This window comes from Cetorhinus maximus, chromosome 25, assembly GCF_964194155.1.
Source record: "Cetorhinus maximus chromosome 25, sCetMax3.hap1.1, whole genome shotgun sequence".
Lineage (NCBI taxonomy): Eukaryota > Metazoa > Chordata > Chondrichthyes > Lamniformes > Cetorhinidae > Cetorhinus > Cetorhinus maximus.
In genome coordinates this window covers 29,939,478-29,965,875 of record NC_135903.1, presented here as the reverse complement: position 1 = coordinate 29,965,875, position 26,398 = coordinate 29,939,478, and the positions used below count along the sequence as shown (strand labels likewise).

General features: G+C 39.3%; 2 protein-coding genes across 4 annotated transcripts in view; both read left to right on the top strand.

The window, feature by feature from the left end:
* Nucleotides 1–9,618, top strand: part of haus7 (HAUS augmin-like complex, subunit 7) — a 407,540-nt gene extending 397,922 nt beyond the window's left edge. For all 3 annotated transcript variants that reach the window (XM_078529711.1, XM_078529709.1, XM_078529708.1), the window contains 2 exons: nt 3,930–4,041; nt 8,738–9,618. In XM_078529711.1, the coding sequence (XP_078385837.1) occupies nt 3,930–4,041; nt 8,738–8,805 (180 nt within the window). In that variant the 3' untranslated portion in view covers nt 8,806–9,618. The remainder of the gene's footprint in view (nt 1–3,929; nt 4,042–8,737) is intronic.
* Nucleotides 9,619–16,155: 6,537 nt separating this feature from the next.
* On the top strand, nt 16,156–25,709 carry LOC144667746 (uncharacterized). Its single transcript, XM_078529191.1, has 4 exons — nt 16,156–16,179; nt 18,587–18,699; nt 23,912–24,026; nt 25,048–25,709. Exons 2-4 carry the CDS (start codon nt 18,623–18,625, stop codon nt 25,168–25,170), a joined length of 315 nt encoding a protein of 104 aa, XP_078385317.1. The 5' UTR covers nt 16,156–16,179; nt 18,587–18,622; the 3' UTR covers nt 25,171–25,709.
* The last annotated feature ends 689 nt before the right edge of the window (nt 25,710–26,398 follow it).

The following is a 26,398-nucleotide window of genomic DNA, read 5'->3' as shown; positions in this document are numbered from 1 at the left end:
TCATCCCATTCATTGTGTATTCCCTAGCTTTGTTTGCCCTCCTCAAATGCATTACCTCACACTTCTCTGGATTGAATTCCATTTGCCACTTTTCCGCCCACTCAACCAAACCATTGATGTAATTCTGGGGTCAACAGCTATCCTCTTCACAATCAAATGTCTGTGCCACCGCAAATTTCCCAATCATGCCTCCCACACTTAAGTCCAAGAAAACGGCAAGGGACCCAACATTGAGCCCTGTGAAATGCCACAGGAAGCTGCTTTCCATTTGCAAAAACATCCATCAACTATTACCCCTTGTTTCATGTCATGGAGCCAGTTTTGGATCCAACTCGCCACATTCCCCTGTATCCCATGGGCTTGTACTTTTCTGACCAATGTGTGAAGTTGTCAAATGCCTTACTGAAATCCGTGTAGACAACATCTGCACTACTCTCATCAATGTTCCTTGTCACTTCCTCAAAAAATTTGATTAAATTAGTAAGACATGACCTTCCCCTAACAAAACCATGCTGACTATCTCTGATTAATCCGTTCCTTTCTAAGTGACAGTTCATCCTGCCTCTCAGAATTGATTCTAATAATTTGCCCACTGTTGAAGTTAGACTGACAGGCCTATAATTATTTGGTCTATCCCTTAAACCCTTTGTAAATAATGGTACAGCATTTGCAGACCTCCAATCTTCTGGTACCTTGCCTGTATCTAATGAGGATTGGAAAATGGTCCTCAGAGCATCCGCTATTTCCTCCCTGGGCTTCCTTTAACAGCCTGGTACACAATCTATTTGGCCCTGGTGATTAATCCATCCTCAAGGATGACAGTCCCTCCAGTACTTCCTCTGTCATTATTCTTATTGTATCTCATATTTCACAATCCTCCTCATTAACTAGAATGTCTGCATCATCCCTCTCCTTTGTGAAGACAGAGACAATGTACTCATGAAGAACCCTGCCCACATCTTCTGCAAGCACGCACAAGTTACCTTGTACATTTCTGATAAGCCCTACCCTTTCCTTAGTTATTCTCTTGCTCTTAATATACTGATAAGATATCTTTTGGGTTTTCCTTGATTTTATCTGCCAATATTTTTTCATATCCTCTCTGCTTTCCTAATTTCCTTTTTTACTTCACCCCTGTACTTTCTATGCTCCTCTAGGCTTTATACAGTATTTAGTTTTTTGTGACTGTCATAAGCTTTCTTTTTCTGCTTTATCTTACCCTGTATGCTTCTGGATAACCGGGGGCTTTAGATTTGACAGTACTGCCCTTTTTCTTTTTTGGGACATGTCTACATTGTAGTTGTTGAATCTCACTTTGAATGCCTCCCACTGGTTTATTACTTCAAATAGCTGTGTCCAGTCCACTTTTGCCAGATCACTTCTCAGCTTTGTAAAATTTGTCTTCCCCCAATTTAGAATGTTTACTCCTGTTCCATCTTTGCCCTTTTCCATAATGAAGCTAAATCTAACTGTATTATGGTCACTATCTCTAAAATGGTCATCCACTGCTACTTCAGCCACTTGTCCTGCTTCATTTCCTAAGACTAAATCTAGAATTGTGCCCCTTCTAGTAAGGCTTGTTACATGCTGACTAAAAAAGTTCTCTTGAATGCAGTTCAAGAATTTTGTGCCCTCTGCCTTTCACACTGTTCGTATCCAGTTGACATTAGGGTAGTTGAAGTCTCCAACTATTAGTGCCCTGTTGTTTTTGCATTCAGAAATTTGCCTACATATTTGCTCTTCTATCTCCCTCTCACCAATTGGGGGTCTATAGTACACTCCTAGCAGTGTGGCTGTCCCTTTTTTTATTTTTGAGCTCAACTCATATGGCCTCATTTGATTAGTTATATCATCCCTCCACATAGCTGAAATTGATTCCTTAACTGATAATGCTACACCCACACCTGTTTTATCCCCCTCTCTATCTTGCCTAAAAACTGTATATCCAGGGATGTTGAACTGCCATTTTTGCCTTCTTTAAGCCAGGTTTCCATTTTAGCAATGATATGTTGCCATCCATCTGTGTCCTCAGCTCATCAGCTTAATTTGCTATACTTCTTGCAATTACATATATACCTTCGAACACTGTCAAATTTCTGTGCTGTATACTTTTTAACCTTTGCTTCTCCTATCTTTCAGAATCATTCACTAATTTCCTGTCTCCTGTTCCCTGCTATGAATTTGTCCTGCTTGAATCTGTCCTCAGCTTCCCATCCCCCTGCCAATCTAGTTTAAACCCTCCCAACAGCTCTAGCAAACCTCCCTGCAAGGATAATCGTCCTGGTCCTGTTCAGGTGTAGTCTGCCCGGCTTGTACAGATCCCACATTCCCCAGAACTGGTCCCAATGCCTCAGAAACCTGATTCCCTCCCTCCTACACCAGCTTTCCAGCCACGTGTTCAATCATTCAATTCTCCTATTTCTATGCCCACCTGGGGACTAGGCGTAGTCCTGAGATTACTGCTTTAGAGGCCCTGCTTTTTAACCTCCTTCCTAGCTCCTTAAAATCTGCTTTCAGGACCTCAGCCCCTTTCCTACTTAAGTCATTGGTACCAATGTGGACCACGACCTCTGACTATTCACCCTCCCCCAGAAGAATGTCCTGCAGCGCTCTGTGACATCCTTGACCCTGGCACAAGGTAGGCAACATACCATACTGGAGTCACATCTATGGTCCCAGAAACACCTGCCTGTTCTCCTAACTAATGAATTCCTTATCACTACTGCTCTTCCTTTCTTCTTCCTCTCCTATACAGCTGAGCCTTCCCTGGTGCCATGAACTTGGCTTTGACTACACTCCTCCTAGGAACCAATGCCTTCACTGGTGTCCAAAATGGAAATCTGATTAACGAGCTGGACCCAAGGAGACTCCTGCGCTACCTGCCTGGTTCTTTTGGACTGTCTGGCAGTCACCCATTCCCTTTCTGCCTCCATGCCCCTGAGCTGTGGTGTGACCACCCTCACAGACACGCCACAGTGACTCCAGCCACCGCTTGAGCTCCAAAACCCAAAGCTCAAGCTTCTGCAGCTGGTGATGCTCCCTGAACGTGTGGTTGTCTAGGTTGCCAGTAGTTTCCATGACTTCCCACGTACTACATATTCCACATGACCGAGCTGCCCTGCCATGTCTAAACTTTACTTCACTTACTGTAACTTTATTTTACTTTGGTTTACTTATTTTATTTTGCTTGGCCTTGACAACTTTGCTTCCCTCTTGCTCGTGTTTCTTACTTAAATCTAAGTAGCTACTTCTTTAAAAATAATGTTTTTCTAATTTTCAGCTATTTAGAGACACTCCCTAACAACAGTTTCTTACCAACCAATGAATGTAGAGTTTTCCTGTGATGTCACTCTGGTTTTTTTTGAAACTCAGCCAGCTCCTGAGTAGGTCAGGTCCGGTTCTATCTGCTCCCTAAAGATACGCAAAAGCCCCATCCCTCGCTCTCTTTTATCTGCTCCCAAGTAGAGGTGTCTCCCGCAGGTCCGATTTGCTGTGCTCCCAAAAGTGAGTCAAAGGATGAGTTAACGAGCAAAATATCCATCAACCAGTGACTTATCTGCTTTCCTGTGATGTCATGCTTTGATTTCTGTCAGAAGGCGGCTGCTCTGGGGGGGGACACAGACTGAGCAGCTCTTTCTAACTGATGCTGACTGCTTCTGAGTCTTCCTGTCTGCCTTCCCTTCACAGTTACAATCAGTGCACTTGTATGTAGGGCTTATGGTATAAAATTTGTCTAGCTTGCACAAAAATGTGTCCTCCGCCAAGTCAAAATCAGATGCTAGTGCATGCACATAATAGTTCTGCCAATCTATTTGGTACTGCTCTGTCATTGTGACCGACAGGGCTGAAGATACAAAATTTAGTGTCTCGACAATATGAGAATCTCAAAGTGCTTATAACCTAATTTATACATACACCCCTTTACAAAGGAACTTGCTGCGTTGGCGGAGATAAGTGTCACATGCAGAGAGCTGGAGACAATTATGAATGGACTGCAGCAAGATGTGATAAACTGGGAAGGTGGTGAAGCTGCTACACTGCGTAAGTAAAAGGAATCTGGCAACCACTTTTAATGTGCATCTATATTGCATGATTTTTCCAGCCAAAAATTGTTCACAAATATTGAGGAAATATGGGTCGCTTTTCTTGACTTTGGGATATAAATTTAGTTGTCAGTAAATAGCCCTTTTTAATTGTGACATGAAGCAAATTAAAGACGCAGTGCATATTCAAGGCATAAACTTGCATCCCTGGCAGGGTTTTAAAAATTCCTTCACTACTCTTATTTTCCAGAAGGAGTTTGCTCCTTCCAGAGTGTGGTTCAATTGCCCCAAGCACCCTGGGTTAATTACTTTTTGGATCATTATCCATGTGACCTATAAAATGCGTGTCCATCAGCACGTTCCTCACAAATTTTATTGTTGTGTACTTGTCAACTTTTTTGCACGGGTGCTGTACTTAACATGAAACAAGGTACCTGCCAGGCTGCTCTGTGGCCATGCATGCACACAGCTTAGCAGAACATTGGCCATTAGACCATTTGATCACTGGGAGCATCAGAATTGAGCTCAGTGGAGTCTAGTCCGATGTCCATGCACCATTTCCAGCAGGGGTCACTAATGTTGAGTACTAATTCTGACTAATTTTTCTTTTCTTTGCCTTGCCTTTGATTTAACTTAGAAGATCTTGGATAAATTGTAATTTCTGTTGTCACCTCAGTTACAGATGACTAATTTTGTATGCTAACAGACACAACATCAAACTTGGGATCTTTGTCATAGCTCTGTTAGTTGCTGTCTGAATTTGTTGAGCTATCAAGATGGCAGAAGGATCATTCTTTCAGCTGTCTTTTGCATTGTGTTTTATGCAAAATCCTTTTAGCAAATTCACTGTAATACAAAGCAAGTCTGGTTAATACATTCTTCTTCATTAGCAATAAGTTGCATTTATGTGGTGCCATTAACATAGAAAATACCCCAAGCTGCCTCAGAAATATAAGGGTTAATTGAGCGTTAACTCAACAAAGGATATATTAGGGATGATCAAAAACTTGGCCAAAGAGGCTGTTTTAAATAAGATCCTTAAAAAGGAGAGTCAGGTGAAGTTGGAGCAGTTTAGGGAGGTAATCCCAACAGGTGAGGCCCAGGTATCTTAAGGCACAACTGGCACTGCGTGGGGAAAGGGTTGAACAAAAGGCGAGTGTCGGTGGCAGTGAGGATAGGGGCGATGGGTGAGTAGGACGTGGTATAGAATAGGATTTTGGCAGTAATTTGGGATGAGCTGAAGTTTAGAGAGGGTGGAGGGTTGACTAGGAGAGCATTAGAATAGTGGAAACTGGAGATGTCAAGCATGAATGAGTTTTAGTAGTAGGTGGGGTAAGTGAGAAAGTAGGCAAACTATGTTGCGGAGGTGGAACTTTGTAATGGGAAGGATATGGTGTCAGAAAATCTGCTCAAGATAAGTAGGATTCAGAGGTTGCGAGCAGAAATATTCAAAAGAACAAGTTGATGTAACTGCACCTTAAATACACCAGTATGAAAAATTGGTTGGGATAAGCTATAATTTTGTTGGGATGTATGTAATGCTTTTGTATTATATTCCTAAGTATAAATGTAAATAAATGTCATCTTATTGTCATTAAAATAAAAAAGAAATTAGAAGAAAGACTAACATTTACATAGCTTCTTTCACGACTGGCAGATGACTCAGCGCTTTACATCCAATGAAATACTTTTGAAGTGCAGTCACTGTTGCAATGTAGAAAACGCAGCAGCCAATTTATGCACAGCAAATTCCCACAAATAGCAATCTGATAATGCCCAGATAACCCTGGTTTTGTGATGTTGATTGAAGGATAAACATTGGACAGGACAATGGGGATACCCCAGCTCTTCTTTGAAATAGTGCCATGAGAACTTTTACATCTATCTGCAGGGCACATGGTCTCTGTTTAACATCTCATCCGAAAGACTGCAACTCTGACAATGTAGCATTCCCTCATTAATGCACTGGAAATGTCATCCTTGATTTTTGTGCTCAAGTCCTGGTATGGGACTTGAACCTACAACCTTCTGAGCCATGGCTGACACAGCAATTATTTTAAGTTGCAGTCTTTACTAGTTTTTTAAATTTGGGCCTGGGTGGTACTGGAATAGCTCGGCCAACCCCTGATGGAAATGAATCCTCAGCACATAAATATATGACAGTTTTCAAACTGGCACCCTGTTTCTACTATTATGCTTAAACAAACTGGCATCAATGAGATGCGTTAACAACTTGCCTCACCTGCTGGCAAGTTTCACTTGTTAGAAACACTAAATACTTTGATTTCCAATGATATTTAGAGTGCCATTATGAGTATACAGTGTATGCATGCCTGTGTATTGGAGCTCTAACTTTTGGAGGAAAGAAAAGGACAGTGTGTGCAGTTCGGAACATGATCTGTACATGTGTTGCAAATGGATGATCAAGAGCACGTAGTTGGTGGTTGTCATGACCACAGCTGGTGTTAATTGCTGTGCAAACCCAGAGGGAAACTTGGCTTACGGGCCGTAACCTTTTTCTTTGTATTCTGAAACTGAGAAGATGATGTACCGATCTCAGGAGTAAGAGGACCAGTAACACTTCTGGAATTTTAACAATTAAAAGTAAAAGTTTTATTGACAAAAATAAAAGAAAACTTAGGCACACAAGATTACAGTCACACAATTAAGGTTAGTCTTACAAAACATTCCCCCAAAAACACTCTACTTGGTCAAACCCACAAGCAAACACCTTTCAGGCAACATTCCTTTATAGATGTCTACTATGAAATTCAGTAATATTGCACAAGGCAAACTGCTGGAGCTTCAATAAAGATATATTACATGACCTTTAACCTCTTCCACTCGGGTGGAATCCACTTCAGAATAAAACTGCCTGCTGCAACCCGAGACTTTTCTGGCTTGACTGGATTGATGATTCAAACTGCATCCTCTTCCAGCCTGGTGCTCCAGCTATCTCAACAGCTTAAACAGCTCCAGCCATCTCTATCTCAACAGCTGTCCAGTCCAACAGCTAAAAACCAGCTATCCACAGTAACTCTAATATACCTTTTTTCCCTTTCATCTCAGTCCCATTGTTCTCACACCCCTTTGATACTTAAACCCTTCCAAATATAAGATAATTCATGTTTCCATCTTGTCTTTGCTTTTGGGTCAGTTAAATACATCCCCACAACTTGTTTACTGATGGAAATACTGCAAGATGCAAATATGTTTCCTGTCACCTCTGTCTTATGAGGAAAGGTTGGACAGACTGGGCTTGTTGCCACTGGAGTTTAGACAAGTAAAGGGTGATTTGATTGAAGTATACAAGGTCCTGAATGGCCTTGACAAAGTGGACGTCGAAAGGATGTCCAGAACTAGGGGTCACTGTTTTAAAATTAGGGGTCGCCCTTTTAGGACAGAGATGAGGAGAAATTTTTTCTCTGAGGGTTGTGCGACTTTGGAATTCTCTGCCTCAGAAGGTGATGGAAGCGGGGTCATTGAATATTTTTAAGGCAGAGGTAGATAAATTCTCATTAGGCAAAGGAATCAAAGGTTATCGGGGTTAGACAGCAATGTGGAAATCGAAACACAAGATGATCAGCCATGATCTTATTGAATGGTGGAGCAGGCTTGAGGGGCTGAATGGTCTTCTCCTGTTCCTATTTCTTATGTCCTTATGACTCCCCTTTGATATTCAAACAAACTCTCAACTTATCTAAAAATGCAAATGTTATACCTACCTATTCACTTGTACCTCAATTTAATACCTCTATCTTTTTCATGTTTCCAAACCCACAGACAACCTGACTCCTGACTCTTGCCTAGCTTAATTAAATCTCACACATAGATACCCAGTCTTCTTTACAGAATAATACAATATTCCCCAAAATATATCAAAAAATCTGTTCTCTGTGGTAGAAAGCATTTTCAGTGAGTGCTATGGTGAACACTTGATTGCTGTTCCTGTAATTCCAGAAATTGCAATAATTGTGTACCTATTCTTTCATTTTGCGTGCATCACAATAGAGGTGCTGAATCAGAGATTCACTGGTAAAGAAGCATACTGTGGAGATAAATATATTCTACTGTTGGTATCAATACAGGCCGAAATTGTGTACAAAGGTATTACATGCCACATATCTTTGTAAGGATGAGCTAGTTTGCGAAATGAAAACATTGTCACAGGTGTATTAGGCATGTTTTTCTTAAAGAAGAAGCTGAAAGAATACTGCAGGGGCAGTTTTACTCTAACCTGATTAGAAGTACCTTATGGGCTTTGGACATGTTCTATTTCCAAACACACTTTTCACCAAGTTTTACGGTGATCATATGAATCACCAAAGGCCACCTTACCTAAATTTGTAATTTTTACTTGGTGTGTTTGATTACAATGAAATGCATATCTAATTTATTCCTATTAAAGCCAATTGCCTCACTTTGGGCATACGGTCCTACTCTGCCATTTGTCCAAAATGAATGTTGCCACAGACCACTGCATAAAACTAACAATTATAGTTAACCAGAGTGTTTTTTTGTGGCCAGGTACATGTCAACATGTAATACAAACAATTGGGTTTAAAAAAAAAATTCAACATTGAGACAATGAAGTGGCTAACTCCAAGACACTGTTTCTAAATAATTATTATATTGTACATTTAGCACATGAAATTTGTCAAAGAATATAATTGTTCATTTTTCTTTTTCTTCAGCGGTACGGGTTAAAGAGATGAAGAAGAAATACACAGAATTTCTGGAAGTCTTTCGGAGCCATGCATAGTGAAATTGTAGTTCTGTATGTACATAGTGTGTTCTTTCAATGTTGACACCTGTAAAGATCTTCTCACTTATTGTTTGAAAATAAAACTGTAAGATTCTAGACTCACTGTACAGTGCAGTGATTTGGCCCAAAGTTGGTAGTAACATCCCATTCACTTTTATGGCATGGTATTTAAAACAGACTACATGATTTAAGTGGTGTTAAATAAGATTTCCCTAATTGGTGGAATATTGCGTTTATGCATTTTCCAGTGGAGCATTTTTTTTACACGTTCTATCAAACGACTTGAGCTCCCTGAAGTATTACTGTTTTCCGTTTAGATTTTCCTGAAACCAGTTTATTGAATAAATTGGTAAAATGGCGGTATAATCCGTAATCCAGAGACTCGGGCTATTGTTTTGGGGACAAGGGTTCAAATCCCACCATGGCAGCAGGTGGAAATTAAATTAATACAACTGGAATATAAATCCAGTCTCCGTAATGCTGACCATGGAACTATCATTTGTTGTTGTAAAAAAACATTTGGTTCACTAATGTCCTTTAAGGAAGGAAATCTGCCGCTCTTACCCGGTTTGGCCTACACGTGACACCAGACCCACAGCAATGTGGTTGACTCATAACTGACCCCTAGCAAGCCACTCAGTTCAAAGAGCAATTGAAAGAATAAAGAAAAAAAATACATTTACATTCCAAATGTGCAAGAATATGACTTGTCCACGTTCTCTATTAAACTCTGGGTAGTATTTTCTATGCAACTGACCAAAACTTGAAATAGAAGGTGTTCCAAGATAAATAAAACGCTGATTAAATTAGTATTATATGAATCGTGCCCTTTTTTGCATCTCTCATAGACTGACGTTTTTAAATTTCTGTAATTTTTCCGTATTTGAGGCATATGCACAGCACCTGTGTAAGATATTAAATCTGATTGCCTTAAACTAAGTACTAATGCAACAAGTATAATTATTTATATTTGAAGAACTAGAAATTATTCCCCTTTTTATGCCAGCTTTCTTGTATTTATATTTCTGATCTACCAAATACCAAATATATACATTTTCCAATTTGAAGTATTTACACCTGTCGTGCAGTTTATTTTCAATAAATATTACAGTGCATTCTTCCAAATTATGAATAAAGCAGATGAGCTAGGATAGACTGGAACTCAATTAGTCACTGCTCTCAGTTTATCATTGCCGCCAGTTTATTACTGTCACTGAAAGAGAAAATAAGAAAGACAGATAATTGAAGAGTAAAATTGAACAAAATTACCAGATAGCACCGGGCAATGATCCTGGAGGAAGTGAATAATTGGTGATAAATTAGAAAGCCAGAAGGGTCAATCAAGATGGATTTGAGAGAGTGGAAATCTGTCAGTAAAAATTAAAGGGAGAAATAGAGCACAAAAATGCACTGGCAAATGTCTCAACACTTTTTGGAGGAACAACAAGCTGTTGACGATTAGCCATTACTAAGACCAATCTATCATCAAGTCCTATGGGTTTCACACACTTCAGTCTTGTGGATATGGAAGTGGATGTGGAAACTTGCATTACTTTAAATTGTGTCCATTTAGAAATGACCTAACTCAGTGCTTGAATAAGTTCTCCATAAACTAAGTATCTCTCCCTTTAGTATATAAAATATTCTTGATGTTTGTCAGAACAGATGTTGCAAGCTTTTAATTGGAGAATTTCTAGGCACATCAGTGAATGAAATAAAGGATTGCTTTCAAAAAGAAAATTCTGACAAAGGTGGTGAATCCCCACTGGGATACTCTTCTATGGCACTAATAATCAGATAACACCTCTTTCAAGCAGCACTTCTTCACTCTTAATAGGCAGTGAGTTGTGGGAGATCATTTAGCCACAGGAACATCACAGTGGAGTCCAGTCATCACCTGGTGACCATATACATGCAGCGCCAGCACGGGATCGGGAGTCCTGTTTGTTCTCTTTTCCTTCTTCCTCGTCGAGGGGTGCTGAAACCTTCTGCAGTCTTTGAAATCTGCTGACTAAAGACAGACCTGACACCTTAACCAGCTGGACAGTTTTTTATGAGTAATATTTTATTGTTTACTATCAATCTTCCATTTATTTCTATTACCTTGTCTCTAATGTTCCTATTTTTAAATAAAACTTAAGCTTTATTGTAAGCTTATATTTAAATGGTGGACCAGCGTTGAATGTTCATATAGCTACTGATTCGAGTCCAGCATCTATGACTGATTATGGTAATCTTTTGTGATGTCATAGATCACAGAGGGTCAGCTAATGGATTATTGCATTGCAGCACAGTAAGTCCATTGGCAAATTCATCAACTGTATGATGTAATAATGGCAGTGTCCACAGCAACTACTTCGGTCAAGTTTAAATGGATGCCTATGATGGGGTTTTGTGACGTCTGTCTTTCATCAGTCACCTCTTATATAAGAAGATTAGATAAGCAGAGCCGCCATGGCTGGTACAAACCAGGTTCCCTCAAATCTGAAATCTACAAAATTAGGAAGCGGTCAGTAAACTTTAGTAAAAGCTATAAATTGCTAAATGTCGGGTGGCATCAGTGAACTAATGTATTTTGTATCTGCTTTCTGTGACCTGATGAATAGTTTGAATTACATCGAGGACCAATTGCGTCAACTACTGCAATGTCCTTGTATGCTTTAATAGCATTGCATTCACCTGATGGTGCAATTTTCTACACTTAATATGTGCTGTTCAAATTACACATATCCCTAATACTATTAAAAGTCAGATTATCTGGAGGCTATGCAAACTTGAGTGTCCTGCTTTCTAAATTTGCACCATTCATCCTTGGTGTCTCTTCCCTAATTACATCATGGTGTCAGCAATTTTTGAGTAGTCCTTTGCCTTCCTGATACTGGTCCTTTACCGTGTATGGTTTGAGCCTGTAACTCTTGCGGGGAAGGTACTCCTGAAGTATCAGGCTTAAATCAGAGTCTCTGCTGACAGGAACCTGACAATGTAGAAATATAACTTGGGTTTTCGAATGATAAAATGATTTGTTTGCATGCAAAACTGCATATAGAAAATACTGTGTAATTAATGATATACACAAAATTTGCAAACCTCATTAAAAGGTGCATGCATGTGTGCATGTATGAAACATGTCTATATTCATATTTTAATTTTAATGGGATATTATTAGATTACCCTTTTCCTTCATTCACTCTAAGTGCGGGGGAAATGCACCTTTTCAGCTAAAAAGAGCTCTTTGCACTTTGCCAGACACGTGTTTGCTGCTAAGCATTGGAGACTTGCTTCGTCAAATTTTATGCTTAGTCATTTTATTATTTTTAAATTTGTTATTAGCTTCATGGAGCCCTTTCAGTTAGTCTATTTTGCACTCTGCAACTTGGAAGGGTTGCAAGAAAGGATTAGGACTCCATCTAATTTAGTTGAAAACTGACCATACCAATGTTAGAAGTTAATAAATCTTTTGAGGATGTATATTCAATAGTCATAGACATTGAACAAAGATGTGTTAAATATTTCCACAGTTGTAGAATACTTTAAAAAAAAATTTATAGAGCAAAGTTACCTTTTCTGAAATTAAGAGCCTAATATCTGGCTCGCCAAATGCACATTCATTCATCAGGAGTTAACTACCAGATATCAATGTGTAGTTCACATATACCAGCCTAAATTTTTGGATGTGTTATTTTAATGCCAACAGTATCCTGTTTGGAAGGATCAGTGATACTGGTTTCACTGGTTGCCATTTGTGCCTTTGGTGCTGGTTAACATAATTGCTGATTGTTACAAGATTTTGGTTCAAAAGAGGAAAGGAATGCAAGAATGCATAATAGCACCCTGGTGCTTATCCTTACAAGGAACTCATGACTTAATTCTCAATACATAGGGGGAGATGGTGATGTAGTGGTAATGTCAGAAGCCCAGGCTAATGCCGTGAGGACATGGGTTCAAATCCCATCATGGCAGCTGATGGAATTTAGATTCAATTATTTTTTTTAAAATCTGGAATTGAAAGCTAGTCTTAGTAATGGTGACCATGAAACTTCTATCGACTGTCATAATGACCTATCTGGTTCACTAATGTTCTTTAGGAAAGGAAATCTGCCGTCCTTAGCCGGTCTGGTCTACATGTGACTTCAGACCCACAGCAGTGTGGTTGACTCTTCAAGGGAAATTAGGGATGGGCAACAACTTCTGGCTTTGCCATCCCATGAAAGAAAGAATAAAGAAAAAAAAAATTGGAGAAACCAAACTGATTTCCCTGGATTTATGCTTGCATCTATATGGGTTTCCCTCTCTCTGGCCTGCCATTTGATTTGGAAGCCTTGGTCAAATTTCCTTCATGCAAGCCAGAGTAAGATAATCAATTAAGAATCTCAGTTACCATGGAGGAAGTTCTTTTTGAATTCTGTTATTTATGTAAGATATTACAGCAAGTTATAGAAGCTCGTATCCTTTGAGAAAAATTGAGAAGTTAGATTTTTAGGGAAGAATTGTATCATTCTTAGATAGATAAAATGGCTACACATCCATGTCAGATAAAATCTAACTGTTAAATTGGATTTATCTTATTACAATTTGAACAAAGTCTCCTGGAATTGGTTCCAATACTGCATATTTTCTGTTACGTTAAAACTGGTTAAAAGTATTGTTGATGCTCTTGAGGTTAAATGCACTCAGTTACTTAGAACAACTTGCTCCAGGGTTGCTCAATTTCTATTGGGTTTCTCTTACATGGGAAAAGTTGTTTGCAAATAAGCAACTACTAATCTGAAAATAGCAGAGACTAGATTTGATAGTCCTGAAAATGGGTGCAGGGATGTGTGATTAATCCATGCCCTTTGATTGTGATGCATGTGGCACTGCAACTTTGGGCAGCCTGCTCATTTCAAATGATTTCAGCATCCAGCCAGCTCTAGCTGTGCTGTTGGTTGGCCAACTTAACAACCAGTGCGGTCCTTCACAGCTCCGAGGTTGAAGCTATCAGGTGACAGATTTAAATGAGGATGTCTTTATTGAAGCACAGAAATCCAATACATTGTTCCTTGCTGAGGTACAGATAGCTGAATTGCTCCCTGAATACACTTGGGGAGGATGTGGCCTCCTGCTGGGAGCCCTTCTCCACCCTCTTCTAGCATCTTGTTCTGCTCTGTGGCCTCTGTTCATGCTCCAGGACATGCTGTATTCCAAGGTGAATGGCCATTTGTGCACCCATGACTGGGAGCAACCGGCTTATGCTGAAGCCTTGAAGTCAGCAAAAAAAAAAGTCCTTCAGCACCTGTCACACTCATGTAGACTTTTGCAACACTTTAACAACTATAGAAACCACCAAACACTTTGACAGGCAATATGATCGGCACAGGCTTGGAGGGCCGAAGGGCCTGTCCCTGTGCTGTACTTTTCTTTGTTCTTTGTTCTTGTTCTACTTGTAGAATTTGAAGCAACAGCCAGAAGAAATCAAACAGCAACTAACCTATAAGTAGTCGATCTCTTCAAATAGCGCTGGTGAGTGGTCCTTTAGGCTGCTGAATGTGTGTTTACCTTTGTAAGCTTGAGAGGGCATTAGCTGGAGCATTAAACTCCAAAATGGCACTGCTGTTTTCAAATTAACATTGCACCCTGATTGACATCATGATCTGCTTGTTCTGTCTACCTCCAGCAGCCACTCACTGTGACCACACTAATTGCCTCAGCCAGATGGCATCTGGCATGATGCATCTGAAAAGAGGATGCATGTACTGCTGAAGCCATTTCGGAGCTCTAAGAGTGCATCCAATCTCAATTTCTCACTCTGCATATTTTGATGTGCCAATTACGGAATGTACACCCTCAGCTGGGATTGGCAAATACTGCTGTATTTTGGCATTGTTTATGGATAACTTCATGCATCAAACACATTTTTAACAATGATATAATATCTTTCCAGAGTATGTAGTTCATGGAGTAGAGCTATGTTTACTTCTGGTATCACCTGCCATCCATTCTCAATCTAACAAACTTGTATTTTGGATGACTAAACTATCACTCTATATCTAAATAATATGCAACACCTGGAATAAATTTTAACCCTACAGTTATAGTCCCAGGTTGTTTATATGCAACTACACACAAAGCCCTAATTCCTTGCATACTTCTCAACCAATTTAATGCTTGAATTATTTTGCGATCCACATTTGTCTGGTTGGTTTGGGTCAAATTTTAGGGTTCAGGCTCAGGATCATTCCTGATTTTTGCAGGTCATTGTAAGACTTCTGTTGGGAAATGTGTGTATTTTTATTGTTGGGGACTGGTATGTTGTGTTTGACTGGTTACACTGGATGCACTACCATATTAGGAAATAGGTTGCACAGTTGGCCTAGTGTGCCTTGTTATAGTGTCAGCAACTAACAGGAAAATGGAAGTATAGGGCTGGTGCTGGAGCAACATCCTTGATTCTGGGATTTTTAGCCCACTAATAGTGGTAGGATGGTATCTTGGGCCTGTTCTACTTTTCTAAAATGTTGGCAAGCACTGGTGATGGTCTCCTAATTTCTAAAGAATTTTGAAAATTGAGTACAAGACTAGAGTAATCCTTAATATCCATTTTACATGAGTATGCTAATCAGTGTGCTGTTTATGTTGGGAGGAAATGAGTACTAAGCAGGAGGAAATAGAACTAGTGGAATGGAATGAATATTTAATAGACTTCTGAAAGCAGGGAGGGATCAGCTAAGGTGGAAAGATTAGGGAAGAAGGTTCAAAGGACAGGGCATAGTGACTGATGACATAACCACCTTGGATGAAGTAACAGGTGCAAGGAAGGATGTAGACCTGAAGGAGGTCACTGAAGTAGGGTGGGGCAATTGAAGGTTCAGAAGAGGAGTTTGAAATGCTTATTGGCTGGGCCAGAGCTGTCTAAGGACTGAGGTTAAGGGATTGCGCAGGGATCTAAGGACATGGGCAATAGTATTCTGAAATAGTTGCAGTTGGTGGTGCTAGATCCTGCCCGACTTGACTCAGCCCGATCCGCTTGGCCCGACCTAGACTGAACTGCTTGACCCAAAAACCAGCAAGATCCAAAATCTGGTACGGTCTCTGCCCTGAGGTTGCTGGTTTTGAGACACAGTTATCTATATAGTGTTCAAAACTCAAAATAGCTGCTAAAGAATGTTCTATTTATTTAATAATGGAAGTAGAATATCCTATGGTATCCTTAACAGTATTACAAATGCTACTTGTTGTTTCTGAGTTTGGCTTGGCAACTTATTCATGGTGTGTTTGGTATACCTTATTTGGAAGTTAATTATTCTAAAAGTTGTTTCACGTTCTGCTTTGTACATTGTTACAAAAATTATTTTTACTTCTTCAGGTGACAACATCGATGATCAAGCTGGTCAGGTAAAATTACAGCAGAATTTTACGATGTATTTTTCTTTTGTATTTGTTACTTTCCACACATACCATCAGAAAGGTAAATCATGTAACTGAGATTAAGGTATGCTTGTCCCCTTTTCAATATAAGGTAACCCCTTCTCCTGTCCATATTTAGCTTTGATTGCACAGTTTATTTGCAACCAAGCAATCTTTGATTTTCAATTGAGTGAATGTTTTAAGTTCACTTTAACTTTGTACTACTCAAGTTTTATTTATGCTAAGCGCTAGTTTCAAATTCTCTTAGTTAATTATGGGTGGGTATTTTCTGTCTCAAAACTTGCATATTGCCTGACACCAAACTATAATTTTGCATTTTGCACGCAATATTTTGATGCTTTCAAGGAAGATTGCATAAAAACATACCCCTAAAGTCTCAATGTTGCCATTTTGAAATTGAAGAAGCAAAAGTTGGATCAAAAATCTTTCCTTCTGTCCAAAACACAATAGTGAAGGATAGGAAAAGTTCAATTTTGAATTGAATTCTATGTCTTAAGTTGTCATCTTCACTCCCCAAGTTTCCACAGTCTTCTATGTACAAGTTAACACTAGTATCAACATTCACTTGTAAATAATTACACCAGACAAAATATCTTAAAGAAAACTCCTGTTGCACATCTGCTAGGTTAAAGAATACCAAGTCAGGCAATTTTGGACTGACTTCTTCAAACTTAAATGTTTTGAATGCTCGAACACTTGTGCCTCAGTACCAGTGTTAAGGATTGAGTATCTCTTTCATTGTGGTTGGGATGCAATTTCTTTCGCAAGAGGTAAAGAGAGTTCATGGTAGACATTTGAGCGGTTACTCCTGGAATAGTGAGTACTAATTGCATAACTGAAACAAACTAGTATTGTTTATTTTTCAAAGTTGAGCTTGTCTATATCCTCTGGAATAATTACCTGCTGAATAATATTACATTTAGTTTGTATTTTTCCTGTCATTGGCATATTTTGGCCAACTCATTTTGTAATTTCTGAACTACGTGTTCAAATCCTGGTTTGACATTGTCTGTGAATTTGACCAGTTTGCATGGAGCTTCTGTGTGCCAGTTTCTGATGTAAATTTTGTAAAAAAAGGGGTTCCAAATCCAATTCCTGAGGCATTCCACTTGATACTTCTCTCTCTACCAATCACCATCATTATTGCGTACAGCTCCTTAACCTGCGCCCACAGATCCTTGCCGCCTTTGCCCACCTTACCCTTTTGCCAAGTCCTTCTCTGTTCTTCTGTTTTACCTTGAAGGCTCACAGCTTTATATGACTTTTGTCAAATGCCTTTTGGAAGTCAAGCTGCACTACAGCATAGGACTTCCCAGGGTCCTGTAGCCAAATCATTGACGGAAGCTAATTACAGCAACCTACACCAGGATGGATATTTTCTTAATAAAACAGAAAATGCTGGAAAAACTCAGCAGGTCTGACAGCATCTGTGGAGAGAGAAACAGAGTCCACCTGACCCTTCTTCAGAACTCTGACGAAGGGTCATATGGTTTTGAAATGTTAACTCCCTCCACAGATGCTGTCAGACCTCCTGAGTTTTTTCAGCATTTCCTTTTTTTATTTCAGATTTCCAGCATATTCAGTATTTTACTTTTATCTGGATATTTCCTTGAGTGGTAAATTATTATTTTTGTTATGAGATAGTTAGCAATTGAATCAATTACACAGTTTAAATTTTTTCAAAATTTTATATACACACAGGTTTTGTGAAATCACTATGTCTCCATCACATATTGAGTTTGCTGGAGAGTGCAATTGTAGTCTAAGGTTTCTATTAACTCTTTTTATTCTGCTGATTTCTATTTGGGCTTTCAACTTCTAATTTCAAAAACATTTTTTTGATAGGAGAGGCAAGAGTTGGATATCTCAAAACATTGCTCTTTAACCTCTGAGAACAGGGTCCAGATCTAACCCATGCCAATGTCTTTTTATTTATGAAAATCATAGAAGTCTAAAGAAAAATATGTTTGAGAGCCTCAGAGCACTTTCTTCGACACACAAGCTCTGCTATAGTATAAACTGCCTATAATTTGACACAAGATTGAAAGCCCTACTGCACTGGGATGGTGAGAAATGAAAATGTTATATAGTAGGTCTCCTGAGTTTTGGATTAAGGCATAAACACCCCAATTTGCATTTAGATAGCACCTTTAATATAGCAAAATGTCTCAAGTCCCTTTGATAATTTGGCTGTGTTAAATCAGACAGAGCTGTCTAAACCACCTGAGTACTGCTTATTGACACTGGATGCACTAAAAAGTAATCAAAAAGCTTAGATTTTTCAGCTGTGGTATCCCTCATTTCTGGCATACCCTTTGCAAAGAGAAAAGATCTTATTTCTTGAAATGACAATGTACTTCTTTTTAAAAATCAGTGGGGAACGTATGAATCTGAAGCCGCCAATACGGCCATGGTAGAAAGATCAACTTCAAAAACAATCGCACAAGGAGGAGTATCCAGCAGGAGTAGCGGCAATGTGGCAAGAAAGTAGGATATTTGTTTTGCATTATATTTTTCCTTTCAATAGTTGCATTTAACAAAAATTATCACGTACAAACATGGACAGCCAGGAAAAGGCCTGCTAGATTATCCAGTCTGTCCCAGGCAACAACAATATCTTGCAGCATATACACTCCACACCCCACCCCACTCTCCCGGGAGAGGTGAAAATTCAGTTAGAAACATTGACCAATTATGAAAGTATCTAGAAAGTTCTGCTCTGACTCCTTAACAATAATCCTCTAAATTTTGTAAGTGGTCTGTTTATGTGAATGCTTGGTCCCTTTATGTTTTTTGTGCAGATTATTAACGGGGATAGTTTGTGAGTGGCCTGCGTGGACCTTCATGGATGCTGTGCAGCACGAAGCTTAGAGCAAACGTTGTCCTTTGGAGATCAAACCTAGTGATTCATGAGAAAACTCTGGTCCTAATTACTGTCATGAAGTACCTACCTTTGGTTCAAAGTGATCTCTGCCCCAGCCAGAAACTGGTCCAGTTCATTCTTAAATTCAGTGAATCAGCATTCACGATCCATTGTTGTTTTGTTTAATGTTTTCATTTAAAATTTTCAAAAGTTAAATGCAGTAGCTAAAGAGTAGCTAAAGTGAATGTTGGTCCCTTGGAGGACGAGACTGGGAAGTTAATAGTGGGGAACGCAGAAATGGCAGAGACGCTTAATCAACATTTTGCTTCAGTTTTCACAGTGGAGGACACTAGTACCACCCTAATAGTAACAGGTAGTGCAGAGGATAGAGAGTAGGAGGAACTTAGAACAATCACCATCACTAGAGAAAACGTACTGAGCAAACTGTTGGGATTAAAGGGTGACAAGTCCCCAGGACCCGATGGCCTACATCCCAGGGTCTTAAAAAGGAAGTGGCAGCGGATATAGTGGATGCATTGGCTATAATATTCCAAAACTCTCTGGATTCTGGAAAGATTCCAGTCGATTGGAAAAATGGTAATATAACACCCTTATTCAAAAAGTTGGGGGGGAGGCAGAAAGTAGGAAACTATAGACCAGTTAGTTTAATGTCTGTCATTGGGAAATTGTTGGAATCCATTATTAAGGAAGTAGTAATGGGGCATTTGGAAAGTCAAAATACAATTCATCAGAGTCAGCATGGTTTTATGAAGAATAAATCGTGTTTGACTAATTTGCTAGAGTTCTTTGAAGATGTGACAAGCAAAGTGGATAATGGGGATCCTGTAGATGTAGTATATCTGGACTTCCAGAAAGCCTTTGATAAGGTGCCGCACAAAAGATTAATACACAAGATAAGATCACATGGAGTTAGGGGTAATGTATTAGCTTGGATAGAGGATTGGCTAACCAACAGAAAGCAGAGAGTCGGGATAAATGGGTCTTTTTCTGGATGGCAAGCTGTAACTAGTGGGGTGCCACAGGGTTCAGTCCTTGGGCCCCAACTATTTACAATCTATGTTAATGACTTGGATTCAGGGATAGAAGGTACTATAGCTAAATTTGCAGATGGCATCAAAATAGGTGGGAAAGTAAGTTGCAATGAAGAAATAAATTTACAAATGGATATGGACAGGTTAGGTGAATGGGCCAAAAATTGGCATATGGAATTTAACGTGGATAAGTGTGAGGTTATCCATTTTGATTGGAAGAATAAAAAGGCGACTTATTATTTAAATGGATAGAAATTTCAGAATGCTTCAGTGCAGAGGGATCTGGGTGTCCTCGTGCATGAATCGCTGAAAGCTAGTATGCAGGTACAGCAGGTAATAAGGAAGGCAAATGGAATTTTGGCATTTATTGCTAAAGGAATAGAGTATAAAAATAGGGAAGTGTTGTTGCAACTGTACAAGGCATTGGTGAGACTGCACCTGGAGTTTTGGTCCCCTTACTTGAGGAAGGATGTAGTTGCACTGGAGGCGGTTCGGAGGAGGTTCGCTAGATTGATTCCAGAGATGTGGGACTTGTCCTATGAGGAGTGATTGAGCAGTTTAGGCCTATACTCGCTAGAGTTTAGAAGGATGAGAGGAGATCTAATTGAGGTATATAAGATGCTAAAGGGGATAGACAAAGTAGACGTGGAGCGGATGTTTCCCCTCGTGGGGCATTCTAGAATGAGAGGCCATAGTTTTAGGCTAAGGGGTGGTAGATTTAAATCAGGGATGAGGAGGAATTACTTTTCTCAAAGGGTCGTGAATCTGTGGAATTCACGACCTCAGAGTGCAGTGGATGCAGGGACGCAGAATAAATTTAAGGAGGAGATAGACAGATTTTTAATTAGTAATGGTAATGGGTTGAAACGTTCTGGGGAGAGGGCAGGAAATTGGAGTTGAGGCCGAAATAAGATCAGCCATGATCGTAATGAATTGCGGGGCAGGCTCGAGGGGCTGAATTGCCTATTCCTGCTCCTAGTTCTTATGTTCTTTTGTTCTAGCTCAGAAATAATATAGAAACTTGGAAAATTTATGGCGCAGAAGGAGGCCATTTGGCCCATTGTGTTTGTGCCAGCTGATAAGAGTTATCCAGCCTAATCCCGCTTCCCAGCTCCTGGTCAGTAGCCCTATAAGTTACAGCACTTCAAGTGTATACCAAAATGTTACTTAAGTGCAATGAGGGCTTCTGCCACTATCACCCTTTCAGCCAGTGAGTTCCGGACTCCCACTACCATTTGGTGGAAACATTTCTCCAGAATTCCTGCCTCTTCCTTCTGCAAATTACTTTAATTCTATGGCCCAGGGTAATTGTTCTCTCTGCTTAGGGAATTAGTTCCTTCCTATTCAATCTACCCAGGCTTGTCATAATTTTGTATACCTCAATTGAATTTCCCCTCAGTTTCCTCTGTTCCAAAGAATCAATCCTCCTTCACTGAAACATCCTCATAAATCTCCTCTGTAACCTCACTTGTGCGATCACATTCTTGTGCTGACCAGAACCATACTCAGCACTCTAGCTGTGGCCTAACTGTTGTTTTATACAGTTCTAGCATAACTTCCCAGCTCTTGTCTTCAATGCCTCGGCTAATGCAGGAAGGTATCCCGAATGCCTTCTTAACTACCTTATCTACCTATCCTGGTACCTTCAGGGATCTGTGGACATGCCTTCCAACATCCCTCTGTTCCCCTACATTTCTCAGTATCCTATCATTTATTGTGCATTGACTTGCTCATTTGCCCTCCCAAGTGCATTACTGCACACTTTTTTCTGAAGTGAATTCTACTTGCCACTTTTCTACCCAGTTAATCTGTCTGTTGATATGTTCCTGCAGTCTATGGCTTTCTTCACAACCGATTTTTGTATCGTCTAAAACTTCTTAATCATGTACATTAACACCTAAATCATTGACATGACAAAAAGCAAGGGATCTAGTACTGATCGCCACTGGAAACAGACTTCCAGTCATAACAACACCTGTAGGTCATTATCCTTGGCTTCCTGCCATTTGGCAAATTTTGGATCCGACTTGCTGCTTGTCCTTGGACCCCACAGGCCTTTTCTGACCAGTCTGCCATCTTCTAACTTTTTCTGAGTAACTATTTGTGTAACACAGCCAGAACCAACCAAAGTTTGCTATTTAAATCTCATTTTTGGATGGTTCCCAGAGCAGGGCAATTGCCCAGATGAAGTTTGCACTATTGGGCAATTGCCGTGCAAATCATGACCTTTGAAGTTCTGAGAGGGGTTCCCCAGTGCATCTTGCGGGAGGAACTCGGAAGTTACAACCCATCAATTAAAAACCATGGCCCGTGTATTCTACCTACATACGCATTACCTTTTTGGTCTCTTATTGGTCTTACTCTTTCCTTAACTGCCGTCTTGCTCTTTATGTATTTATAAAACATAGTTGGGTTTTCCTTGATTTTACTTGGCAATAATTTTGTCTTGCCCTCTCTTTGCTTTCCTACAGAAACATCTAGGACAAGTCAAAGTTTACTGTTGATTGTTGCATTGATCTTAGACTGAGTAACTTGAAATTATGGCTAAGCTTTTTATAATTGTTTATTGATATTCTTCACTGGCTAAATGTTAAATATCATTCCTATAGAAGGCCAAAGCACATTGTAAGTGAGAATTTCTGTATTGCAGTGCTTTGAATCTAAGCTCTTGTTACTGTAATAACTGAACCTCCAAATAAATTCTAACAAAGTTAGGCAGGACATTAATGCTATCAGTTCAGCCTGGCAATACTGCTATTGATGCACTTCAGCAAATCAATGCTGTCAATCTGATTAAATAATTCAAAGCAATTTAATTAGCAAAGGAGAATGACCTTTGGCGCAGATGTGTTCTCTACAGTTTCACTTGGGAGAAGGGACAGGAAAAGGTGACTAGAGCAGGCCTTGGTAAAACTGAATGCTAAAGATCATTGAAGGTCACATCTCGTCATGTTCTTTTGGAACTACTAGTATTACTTTTGAGGATGGATTTAATAGTTTAAATTGACTTTAAAAAGTACTTGTTAAATATGTAGCAGTTGAGCATTACACATCATTTTTCAGAAGCTATTGCAGAATTCAACTATCTAGGAGCATCATATAAATAAGAAAATTCTCCATCTCTTCCTAACTGCTTAGGACACATATCTCGCCATCAACAGATGGGAAATTTTGATTTCCTGATATGTTTGACTGGCAGGTAGAGCTCCCCTCTGGTAACACACATTGGTCACCCCACTGATTTCCCATAGCTAGACCTGTGAACCTTTTGAAGTTGGTTTGTCACGTCCGCGTGTTCAAAGTTGATTAAATCCTAACCCAGGTCTTTCTCAGGTAATCAAACACAATGAATAAAAATCAGAACATGACTTAGTATTCGAAGTCCTGTCACCAGTCACTTCAAATATGAGGCCTAAGTATAGTTAGAGCTGTGACCCATCTTTTTTTTTTGATTTCATTGATAGATAGATTGCCCCTTCACTCCCTGAACTATGGCTTCCATTAACCTGCCTGCCACTTACAATGTTTTGTACTGAGGCAGTATCCTGTGTGTGCCATGTGTAGGGAAAACATGTGATTCTTGCAAATGTCTTAGTAGTTTTGCTACATACAGTGCCCTGAAGACACTTTCTTCCAGGTGGCTTTCTCATGCTCAGACTTTTATTGCATATTTTGTCCCATCTATGTTTATACACTTAATGGTATAAAATTCTCTAGAATAGACAGCCACAGTACTGTACTGTTATTTCTTGAATTGTTTGACCAGGTAACTCATTTCTTATAGTTCAAAAAGGGGCAGACAACAGAACACATCACCTGGACGCTCTGAAGCTAATCAAATTGTATCCCAGAAAAGGTCCACCAACAGGAATAAAGCAGTGACGAGCACTAAGCATCAGGTAGGATTCACTTCAATTGTAAACAAAATTTTGACTTTTTTATGAATAAATTTAGCCTCTTATCTTTCGATCATAGCACAGAATTTTTTGTTTTGCATTGTCACTATCAAGGTCTTCTTTATATGAGAAATTAATATGGTGATATTATTGCGGATGGAATGAATTCAATCATTATCAGGGCTACTAGTTTGCAATGAACAGATAAATCAAATTGGATTTTTATTAGATGGCATTTAGAGATTTCTACCAGTATATTTTTGGGGCCTGGGTTTGTCGGGGGTGGAAGGGGGGAGGGGTGGGTGCAGGTGGCTGGTCTTGTTAGCTGGTGAGTGTTCACATTTACAGCCTCATCTGTTCATCCATGAAAAACTTGAGCAAGTGGCCTTGATCATTCTGGGTATATCTTGCTGTTTGTATTTTGTTGTGTTGTGTTGTTTTTTTAAAAAAATACATTATTCAATGAATTCTACCACAGATCTGGTAACCAAAGAGGCATAGTAATTGGCTTGCAACTCAAAGGCCATGAGTTTAAATCCCAAGTGACAATTTGTGGAATTGAATTTAAACAACCTGGTATTGTAGTACCAGAACAATAACGCTAAATGAAAAATTACTCAATAAATCAATAAACCCAACTGATTCACTAATTAGCCTCAGGGAAGGGGTGTTCATGCTTGAACTTCATTAACCCACCCAGAAAATCGTGTCAAGAGCAACTGGTAAGCGAGTTTCAGAAGTGATATTTTAAGGGATCCTTGGTTCCATTAAGCTAAGTCTTGGGAAAATCCTATTACTGTATGATTATACAGTTGACATGTAACACACATTATGCAGAAGGTATGTAGCTTGTGCTCCAAAATATTTTAAAAGATGAAGCGTAGACACGAATATTCACTTGGTGACACTTGAATCCCTTCATAAGCAATGAAGACAGTAGAAATGTTTCGTAAACTAAAGAGACTTTTTCATTTTGACTAATATTTTCATTTCAATTCTTTACTTGTGGACTGATTTTTAACAGCAAGATGCAAGGGTACGTCGAAACATCGAAAAAGACAATATCTGCCTACTGGAAAGGATTGCTAGAATAATGAACCCTCCAAAACCTGGAATTATTTCAAGTGCTTATAATTTGAAAAGGTAGAACATTTGTTTTGTGTTCTGAATGTGTCTTTTCCCAGTGTTTTCAGATGAAAGATACAAGTTGTTATTTCTTGGACAAAAACTGTTTTTTTTTTATTGCTGGAAGAGTAGGCCATGAATATTGCTTGGCCCTGAGAGCTGTATTATCATGAGTGGCAAATTTTTCCAGTTGCTGGCAATTTTTTCAATGGACTAATAAAATGCAAAAGTATCAGTGCCAGATGCAATGAGTTTATCATCGATAAGGACAAGCTTCCAGGTGCTGAATATATTTAAAATGGCAGCAACAAATCTCGAGGTTATCAGAAAAACAACAGGGTCATTATTGAGTGAGTAGAGCCAGCTAACATTAACACGTTGCATTTTACGAAGCATTAGGTGGTCTTCACACATTACCTACAAGTCGAGCTCAAAGTTGTTGAGTACTTTGCTACATCCACAACATAGCAACATAACATTTTGTCTTAATGTGGCTACCATCATCCTAAAAGGGAAGACAAAAAGGTCGGGGAAAATATGATTGCCAACCATTTAAGTTAAGAGAACAAAAACAGAATTACCTGGAAAAGCTCAGCAGGTCTGGCAGCATCGGCGGAGAAGAAAAGAGTTGACGTTTCGAGTCCTCATGACCCTTCAACAGAACGATGAGTTCTTCTCCGCCGATGCTGCCAGACCTGCTGAGTTTTTCCAGGTAATTCTGTTTTTGTTTTGGATTTCCAGCATCCGCAGTTTTTTGTTTTTATCTCGAAGTTAAGAGAACCTCCTATGCCATGAAAATGAATGTCATCGACATCAGATCACACAATGACTAAAACCCTAACTTGACACCCATAGGCAGTTTGCACATGCTTGAATGTAACGATTGCAATATAACATGAAGTAATTATCATAGCTCATGGGTCTCCTATTATACTTGGCATTAATTTCTCTTGCCAGATCTTGGTTCTGCTTTTACGCCCAGTTAAGAGCATGTGTAATGGAGAGGATAATAGGGAAAGATGATGATTTTAATCATGGGCAGTGCCAGAAATTTGAAAAAAAAAGTTTCTGACCTAATCTCAAAATTGTTCATTTCAATAATTGACAGAATATATTTTGCTGCTTGGCCAATAAATTAATTTGTCTGGAAATGTATGACAGAAGTGGGAGCTATGCAGATTGCCTAATGTATTAATTCCACTAAACTCCAACCTTCCAGAAATGTATTGATTTTTGTGTTCCTTACATTC

What these genes read in the sequence shown, in the direction of transcription:
- LOC144667746 (XM_078529191.1), top strand. Translation starts at nt 18,623, where the DNA reads ATGGTAGAAAGATCAACTTCAAAAACAATCGCACAAGGAGGAGTATCC. An exon ending in AGCGGCAATGTGGCAAGAAA is followed by an intron (nt 18,700 to 23,911) that starts GTAGGATATTTG and finishes CATTTCTTATAG; the next exon opens with TTCAAAAAGGGGCAGACAAC. An exon ending in TGACGAGCACTAAGCATCAG is followed by an intron (nt 24,027 to 25,047) that starts GTAGGATTCACT and finishes GATTTTTAACAG; the next exon opens with CAAGATGCAAGGGTACGTCG.